The sequence below is a fragment of the Austrofundulus limnaeus genome, unplaced genomic scaffold, assembly GCF_001266775.1.
Source record: "Austrofundulus limnaeus strain Quisiro unplaced genomic scaffold, Austrofundulus_limnaeus-1.0 Scaffold1003, whole genome shotgun sequence".
Taxonomy (NCBI): Eukaryota; Metazoa; Chordata; class Actinopteri; order Cyprinodontiformes; family Rivulidae; genus Austrofundulus; species Austrofundulus limnaeus.
This window is the reverse complement of record NW_013953405.1, coordinates 89287-99031: the sequence shown is the minus strand read 5'-3', so window position 1 is coordinate 99031 and position 9745 is coordinate 89287. Positions and strand designations below refer to the sequence as shown.

General features: G+C 40.1%; 1 protein-coding gene across 1 annotated transcript in view; it reads right to left on the bottom strand.

The window, feature by feature from the left end:
• arhgef37 (Rho guanine nucleotide exchange factor (GEF) 37) overlaps window positions 1–9745 on the bottom strand; it is a gene marked incomplete in the record, with an annotated part of 39145 nt that overhangs the window by 15142 nt on the left and 14258 nt on the right. The window contains 7 exon segments of the mRNA XM_014030131.1: window positions 660–829; window positions 936–1049; window positions 3208–3312; window positions 5239–5369; window positions 5453–5652; window positions 6372–6519; window positions 6608–6737. Coding sequence (XP_013885585.1) covers window positions 660–829; window positions 936–1049; window positions 3208–3312; window positions 5239–5369; window positions 5453–5652; window positions 6372–6519; window positions 6608–6737 — 998 coding nt within the window.

Here is a 9745-nt window from a genome sequence, read left to right as displayed (position 1 = left end):
GTTTATACATTTTTTGGAACAAAGTTTTTTCTTCCATAGGAGGACATGTCAAAGGTGGGACCTCTGTTCTGCTCTGTTCTGGATATACATTTGGACTCCAATCACTGGATTCTACAGTTTGGCTTGGTGGTCTTCTGGTGTTCTACAAAACAGCGTCGGTGGCTTTTCATTTCCTGGCTGCCTGACCAATATGAAGGATTGCCGTTCCATCAGCACTTAGACTTTAGCCTTGAGCGAGCTGGACTCGGTCTGCAAGCGGTTCTGCTGAGGGTCATGGGCCGGCTGTGGTTCCTGGACTTTGCTKGCCAGATGGAATTGATCTTGGTGAAGCTGTGAGCTCGGCTCGGCGGAATTTGTCTACATTATTTGTCTGATTGGATTCAACACATTGGATGTACCAGCGGACATGAAGGCAGATGGAAAATTGTTATTGTCTGCCTGACCAAAAACATTTTCTTCTGTTCCCAAACAACTGATAACAGATTTGGCTTTCCCCTACATGGCCTTGAAGGCTGTGGATCTTGACTTGAGGCCAATTTTCATTTTAGCTTAATAAAAATGTATATATATATATATATATTTTCCACATAAATAAACAAACTGCCTGAACCTTCACTGACCCAACAGAGGAAATGAAACTCGTGTCTTCCTGACTCTACCTGTACGTGTTGGCCACGGCCTGCTCCTCGTAGCTCAGGTTTGGTTTGGATTCGATCATCTCGTAGTCCAGCAGCTTGTCCAGTCTCTTCTTGATCAGGTTCCTCGGGCCCACCAGGAGGTCACGGAGCATGCACAGAGGCTTGTGGATCAACGTCTTCACCCTTTTTTCCTAAAAAAAAAAGTGTGTGTGTGTGGGGGGGGGGGGTAAAATGTCACCTTTAACTTGTTTTCTTTCTGTGGTGGAAAAACACTCGAGTAAAACCAGTGAAACTTACAAACGTTGGAAGGATCCACAGTCGGAGCGCAGTGGTGATCTCTTTGTAGCAAATGGGGGTCTTCTCTCCGTCCATTTCAAAGTCAAACTCTTCTGTTTTGCACGCGAGGAACCTCTGCAGACAAAACCATTAAGTCTCTGTGCAGACCCTGGATTCACTCATCAAATGCTACTTTAGAGAACATTTATTTACGAAGGTGTCGAGACAACAAGGCCTCTTTTTTAAGGAAGGAAAAGCCAAGACAGGAACAGTTACTCAAAGTTTAACATAAACACTAAGGAGAGGATAAAACTGAAGGAAAAAGCAGAAAAGTTGTGGAAAAAAAAAAACAAAAACCTGGAAACAGAAACCATACTGAAGGTTAAATTTAGAGCTGAGCGGTCTTTAACCTCAAAAACAACTTCCTGAGTTTACACACAGTGACTCAAATATAAAACAATCAATAAACAAATATCCCTTTTACTCAACTTGTCCAGAAGCTTAAAAGGAAAGTTCCAGCGTGTGCACTGGCTGGTTAAATATGTCAATGTCAACTTTATTTATAAAGCACTTAAAAAAAGTAGTCAACTGCACCAAGGTGATGTACTTGAAGTTGTTTCCAGTGGCTCTAATCTTCTTTTGTACACTTGTAAGAAAATGTTTGAAAAAAAACACTAATGAATAAATATTGTGAAGAAAAAGTTATAAAGACTGACGAAGAGCAGTGTGGTTTTCGTCCTGGTCGTGGAACACTGGACCAGCTCTACACCCTCAGCAGGGTCCTGGAGGGTGCATGGGAGTTCGCCCAACCGGTCTACATGTGTTTTGTGGACTTGGAGAAGGCGTTCGACCGTGTCCCAAGGGGGGCCTTGTGGGGGGTTCTCCAGGAGTATGGGGTACCGGGCCCTTTGATACGGGCTGTCAGGTCCTTGTACGACCGGTGTCAGAGTCTGGTTCGCATTGCTGGCAGTAAGTCGGGCTCGTTTCCGGTGAGAGTTGGACTCCACCAAGGCTGCCCTTTGTCACAGATTCTGTTCATTACTTTCATGGACAGAATTTCTAGGCGCAGCCGAGGTGTTGAGGGGATCCGTTTTGGTGGTCTTAGGATCGCATCTCTGCTTTTTATGGATGATGTGGGCCTGTTGGCTTCATCGGAACGAGATCTGCAGCTCTCGCTGGAGCGGTTCGCGGCCGAGTGCGAAGCGGCCGGGATGAGGCTCAGTGCCTCCAAATCCGAGGCCATGGTCTTGAGCCGGAAAAGGGYAGAGTGCCTTCTCCGGGTCAGGGGGGTCGCCCTGTCTCAAGTGGAGGAGTTTAAGTATCTGGGGATCTTGTTCACGAATGGGGGAAGAACGGAGCGGGAGATCGACAGGCGGATTGGCGCAGCGTCTGCTGTAAAGCGGGCGCTGTACCGGTCCGTCGTGGTGAAGAGAGAGCTGAGTCAGAAAGCGAAGCTCTCGATTTACCGGTCGATCTACGTTCCTACCCTCATCTATGGTCATGAGCTTTGGGTCATGACCGAAAGAACGAGGTCCCGGATACAAGCGGCCTAAAGGGGTTTCCTCCGCAGGGTGGCTGGGCTCTCCCTTAGAGATAGGGTGAGAAGCTCGGTCATCTGGGAGGGACTCAGTAGAGCCGCTGCTCCTCCACGTCGAGAGGCGCCAGTTGAGGTGGTTCGGGCATCTGGTAAGGATGCCTCCTGGACGCCTCCCTGGTGAGGTGTTCCGGGCACGTCCCACCGGGAGGAGGCCCCGAGGAAGACCCAGGACACGCTGGAGGGACTATGTCTCTCGGCTGGCCTGGGAACGCCTTGGAGTTCCCCCGGAGGAGCTGGAAGAAGTGGCTGGGGAGAGGGAGGTCTGGGCCTCCCTTCTGAAGCAGCTGCCCCCGCGACCCGACCCCGGATAGGCGGAAGAAAATGGATGGATGGATGGATGGATGAAGAAAAAGACATGTTTTAAATAAAAATTACTTAATCTTTGACAGATTATAAAGACGTCTGCTTTAAAACCAGCAGCAGGGAAAAAGACAAAGCCGTCTGGAAGAAGATAAGTAGATTACGTGTTGGAATCTGATGAGGCTGCAGGCTGACCACAAACAAAGAAATACGTGTTTCACATTCAGCTCCACTCTGCAGTTAAAGGTCCTGATCGAGAACAAACCAGCATTATGTCTACGACCCACCCCAGGGAGGGCGGACCGCCTCCTCGGCATCATAAACATCTTTATCCTCAAAAAAATCTAACGTTACAAAACACTTCTCTGGAGTTCAAACTGTGATGTTCTGACACACCCGCAGGTGGAGCAGGTACTCCTCCACGTTCTCCAGAAGAACCAGGATCCCGTTCTCCAGGATGTTAAAGAAACCTTCAAAGGCGTCGAACTCCTCGTCTACGAGCTGCAAGAGATACAGATGATAAAAACCTGCAGGCACCGGCTGTAATCCTGCATGCTCAGACACTCATTTAAGATGAAGATCAAATTTTTAGCAGGATAATTACATTTCTGTCAACTTTGTTTATTTACTTACTGGATGCTAATAAATAGATAATAAATAAAATGATCTCTTAAGACTTAAAGTATCTGTGACAGGCATAAGGTCAAAAGAAACACTTTTATAATTAAGAAACTTGACATAACACAAGATTTTGTCATGAAACTGGTATATTTTCATTTGAAATTGGAAAGTGAAACAGGAAGTGACATCAAAGGGGAACTCTAAAAAATAAACCATGGTCTTTTATTAAAACAATATTATTTGACTTCATCTCTAGGGGTGTAAGAAAATATCGATACACTGAAATATCGCGATATTTCATTTCCCGATACTGTATCGATATTCTAAAGCCCTGTATCGATTTTTTATTAAGGTTTAAATTGTCAACCTTCTCTCCAACCGTTCATTTTTATGTTGTAGTTCAGCCTCTGACCACTAGTTGGCAGCAGGGAGCCAGCCATTTGGATCCTCTACCTCTTGAGCGCCAGAGAGTAAGGGTAGCATTAGCATTGTAGGAGACAATGTAAGCATTGTAAGTAAATATTAGCTTTTCTTTTTTTTTCAGTAAGAGGTTTTTATTTAATAGAATTTTTGGACAAAAAAAAATCGCAATATGTCAACATATTGCCTTGCTTACAGTATCGCAATATATCGGGATATATCGTATCTTGACCCCTCTGTTATGATATGTATCGTATCGCCAAATTCTTGCCAATACACAGCCCTATTCATCTCTATGATAGAGACTCAAAATAATCTAAATTAACATCAGATTCTTCTCTACTATTGTCAACTGTTGCAGCAACACTCTGTTTACATGCAGACATTCCTCTATGACATCACTTCCTGTTTCTTCACATGCGAATATCTCAACAAGCGTTTATCTTGATGTTGTGAAATTTATTTTGAGACATGTTCTGAATGTCATCTCTCAAAAAAATGCATTCATATTTATAACGAAAACGGGATGTCACAGGCGCTTTAAGCTTCCATGTAACCTGGACTTTAATGTAACTTTGTTTTATATTTGATCTATAATAAATATTTATACGTAATGAAGGTAAAGGGAGTGTAGCAGAGTAAAAAGCTGCTCTAATAAGTCACATCTTTGTCCTGTTAACGGTTAAAGATCAGGGAAGTGATCAGTGAGGGCTGTTAGCCCTGTTAGCCAACACTAGCTTCGTTTCCATTGCAAATGTGCGCAAAACTTTGTCGATATTCTGTTAATGTCGAAAAACACAGTTTCGCAACTGCTGTTTTCATTAAGTAAGAAATGTTATTAAAGTCACGTGAATACGTTTGTGCTCGCGATAAGTCATTACAAACATGGAGGCGATGGATGTAAACACATAGCATGTTGCTACCACGACACTAGCGCTCATCATCAGAGGAGACGTCGGCGTCTTTTATCGAGGCTTTCCAGAGACAAGTCCCTACTTGGGAGCGGCTACGTATGCTGTGTTTTTGGGAAATTGTAGTCGGTCAGTTTACTATTTTATACTACTTCTGTGATATTACTACTACTTCTACTTCCTGTTATCTTCTTCATCGTTTTTTTCACCAGTAGAAACAGTCAGTTGTTGATCACATGACACCTGTGATGTGAAAAAAGTGTTTCCATTGCAGTTTTGTGAAAAACACCAATTTAGATACGGCCGAAAAGCCACCTCATCCTAGTGCAAAAACATTTTGTCGAAAAACGTAATTTTTTTTCGAAAATGACGTGTTTCCATTGAGCAATTTTATATTCGAAATTCTAATTTGTGCATTTTTATGGTCAATGGAAACGCAACTAGTAAATTGTCTGGTTTCACAGCTGAAACCCACCTTGGGTTTGATTCCAGTCTCGTGTTTTAGGAATTGGCTGAACCTCGCGGTCTTCTTGGCGATGCTGTGGGGGTTGAAGCGATTGATCTTGTCCATGATGCTCAGAGATTCTGTCTTCTTGTATTTATCAGCTAAAACAAATAAATAAATAAAATACCTAAAAACCTTTTCAGAACTTAAACTGGAAACATTTTTAAATCAGAAAGTGTCTCACCGACTTCTCTGAAGCGTTTGTACTCGTTGATGCGACAGTTCAGGGCGATGGAGGTGTTGGCGGTCTCCTCCAGGAGTTTGTACGCCGGGTGGGTGGGCTCCGTGTGTTTCTGGATGGTCTGCAGGAGGAGGGGGTACCGGGTGATCTGCTGCACCGGCATCACCAAGAAGAAACTCAGAGAGGTGGCGTTGACCTCGGGCCTGAGGAGAGGCAAACAAAGACGTCAGGAGAAAAAAACAAGTAAATAAAACAAAACGTTTTATTGTTATCTGCTGTGGTACTTATCTGTGGAGGACCGAAACTGACATAATTAGAAATAAAAGCAGAAATATAGAAATTAACCAATAAATAAATAAATATACCTAAAAACAAAAGTAAAAAGGTAAGGAGGAAAACACTTCCCTGCGTCTTTGTTTTAAACTTAACTTTAAACTTTAATCTAAACCGAGGCAGCAGCAGCACAGTAGAGCTGCACATGGATCCTGCTCCTTCCTGTCTGTTGACCAAAAGGAGAGGAGCTGACCCAAGAAGCCCCGCCCACTTTATTTACATAATGAGGCAGAAATGCATAAAGTAAAGTAAAAACAGGAGAGAGAAATGTCTAAATAACCAATGGAAATAAAAAAAATAAATACAAACATTTAAGAGACACAAACGCATGAACATGTAAAAGGAAAAATTATTTTAAAAATAGTCAAATGTAAATTCTGTTCTAATTTATTGGAACTAAGCTGGAAAAATAAATAAGGTGAATTAAATGATAAAGCATGAGGTAAAGTTTTCCTGTTTTAATTTAATTGGTGCATTTTAAGTGTATTTATTTATTTATTGGTCCATTTATATATTTCTGCTTTCATTTCTAATTATGACAGCATCGGTCCTCCATACTTTTGTCTAAATGCAACAGGTTTAAACTTACGCTGAGTTCTTAATGATCGTGACGATCTCCGTCCAAAGCGCTTCTTTCTGTTTGTAGCCGTTTTCCACCTCTAAAGTGTTGTTGTAGTTGGCCAAGTATTCCTTGTAGGCTGCTTCAATGTCTGCAGACAGGCTGAGGAATGAGTGGCCTGTCAGGAAAATAAAAACAAAAACAGCTCTTTACATCCAGAAATCATGCATGACATCAAAAAAACAAAACGAAGACGAGTCTCTTACAGATGTTTTTTAAAAACTGCGGGTCTTCGGGATGGACATGTCTCTGGTCCAACAGACCAAGGAGACGGCTGGACACGTCCATCACCTCCTTGATGTAGAGAAACAGACTGTCCAGGTTGGCTGGAGGAGGCTTTGATTAACAAAAAAAACACAACGCATGTGTTAAAACCTGTGACTTCATCATGTACATGACTGCATATGTCACTTTAATTCTGATGCCAATACCGTAAATTGTATCCTGTTACATTTTTATTTCTAATTAGTTTAATAATATCTCTATTTTTATGCTTAATGTTTTTACCAACTGTCTAATTTTGATGTTTTTTTTCTGATGTTTATTGTACCGAGGGTCTGAGAGAGGAACGTAGCTCTGGATGCTTTTGTGTTTTAGTGAAAAACTTTCAATCAGTTCATTTAATTCATCCTCAGACAGAATATATTAGACCAGTCTTTCCCAAAGTTGGGGCCGGGACCCAAAGTGGGGTCCAGAAACATCAAGGTGGGGTCCTGAAAAGATTTTCTGAATTAATGACATTTTTGCCTTAGTTGTTACAAAGGAGTGAGGTTAGTATATTTAAAATGGATAAATGTAGTATAAAAATATTGTTACTATGCCCATGTTTAGTTGACCTGAAAAAAATGTTTATCCTCCAAAAATAGTTGGGGGGCACAGGTCTCTGCTACTGTTATTTTGTGGGTCAAAAGCTGAAAAGTTTTGGAACCAGCGCACTTTGGTTCCCAAAGTTGGGCTTGGGACCCAATTATGGGTCWTGAAGCACCTTGGATAATCTCCAGAAATCAATTTAAAGGGTAATAAAATAATTGCTGATGTAATCTTTTCCCAATAACTATTACAAAAACACAAAATAAGTATAAATAACTATTTATATTTGTGTACAAGCTGTGTAGATTGTCAAAAAGCCTGTGTTTTTAGGGTTATTAACAAAGTTTGTGTATTCAGACCAGTAATATTTGGGTTCACAAGTTTTTGCCATGGATATTTTGTGGGTCAGAAGATAAAAAGTTTGGGAACCACTGTATTAGACCACATGTGTCAAACTCAAGGCCCGTGGGCCAAATGTGGCCTGTCACCGCATTTTATGTGGCCTGCGAGAACTTCAAATAAGCATTTGCTGCTTTAAAGCCAGCACTGACCATAAACTACATCTCCCATAATGCATGTTGATTTATTTACCCACAGAATGAGGAGAACCCACCATTAGGTGGCGCTGCACATGGTTCAAAATGGCAGCTGGCAAATTGTCCGTGTAAAGTACCCAATTCACTGCATTTTCACTGGCTACCAATTTTACTGGGAACTGGGACTTTTCCCACTTACAAGTTGTAAATTTAAACAGGAACACCCCCATCCGTGGGACCTCCCTGTCGGAATGTGAGAGCAACTCTGTCCCAGTTCAGAATTCAATATGGTGACTACTCATCAACAGTGAGTAAAACTATTACTTTTACTGGTATTTCTGTTTTTTTTAATTATTATGTATTTCACATTTAGTCAGTCGTACATGTAGTACTTTTAAGTGTTTATAAAAGTAATAATTAAAACACTGTTTCTGTGCAGGAAATACAGGGCAAGCGTGTCAGACGATTACAAATCCTATTTTTTTGTTACTGTGAGAATTATTACTGGAAAACGTTGTCGTCACCCATCAAATTCATTATTTTGTAAATTGAAAATATTGAAGTTCTTCGATTTGGTTGATTATAATATTCTACTGGTTATGTATAAGGCCCACAAAAACATATTGCCTTTAAACATCCAAGTAAATTTTAAGAGAAAGAGTTGTTACAATCTTAAAGGGACAGAGATATTTGTAAAACCCAAATTCAGTACTAGTTTGAAGGAAAAATGTTTTAATTCAAGGAATAAAACTATGGGATAATTTGGGGAGTGGTGTAAAAAACGCAGGATCGTGTACATTTAATAAAATGAAAAAAGTTGGGTTGTTAAAGAAATATGAAACAGTGTAACGTGTATCTATATCAGGGGTGGGCAATCCTGGTCCTGGGGGGCCACAACCCTGCATGTTTTACTTGTTTCTCTGCTCCAACACACCTGATATGAAGGAACAGATGATCATCAGGCTTCTGCAGTACGGAGGACCAACACTGACATAATTAGAAATAAAAGCAGAATTATATAAATGAACCACTAAATAAATACATTTGAAATGTACCAATTAAAATAACAAAGGAGAACTTTATCTCATGTTTTTTGTTTCAAATGACTTTAATATTTATTTTTCCAGGTTAGTATAAATTAGTCTATATATTTTAACACATAATTTAAATTTGAATGTTTTTTAAAATACATTTTTTGTTTTTCCTTTTACTTCTACATGCATTTGTGTCTCTTAAATGTTTATGCTTAATTATTTTTATATTTTTCCCACAAGTCTTTTTTGTTTCGATGTGTTGCAGGCGTGAGCCTCAGTTTAGCTTAAAGTTTAGTTTAAAACAAAGGCAAGGAGAAAAACGTACTCGTGCCTTTGTTTTTAACTAAACTTTAAACTTTAAGCTAAACTGAGGCAGCACACGCCTGCAACACATCGAAACAAAAAAGACTTGTGGGACAAAACTACAAAAATATTTAAATTTAGACATTTAAGAGACCAATGTATGTACAAGTAAAAGGGAAAACTGAAAAAATATATATTTTAAAAAACAGTCAAATTTGAATTGTTAAAAAAATATAAATTAAACGAGAATTAAATTACAAAACATGAGGTGAAGTTCTTTTTTAATTGAATTGGTGCATTTTAAGTGTATTTATTTATTTAGTGGTTCATTTATATATTTCTGGTTTTATTTATAATTATGTCAGTGTCGGTCCTCCATACTGCAGAACTTAGAAGGTAAATCAGTGACTGTATCAGGTGTGTTGGAGCCAGGAAAAACGTAAAACATGTAGAGCTGCGGCCCTCGAGGACCAGGACCGCCCACCCCTGATCTATATAGATTATTGTTCTAGAGGGATTAGATGTTCTTGTCTTTTGTTTTGTTAATAACAGATTTTTTATATGAACTTATTCTAGAAAAAAGGGGCCGATATAAGATTTTTTTCTTCTCTCTGCTGCCTTTCATTTCATTTTGTGATTTTGATATACACATATATTATTC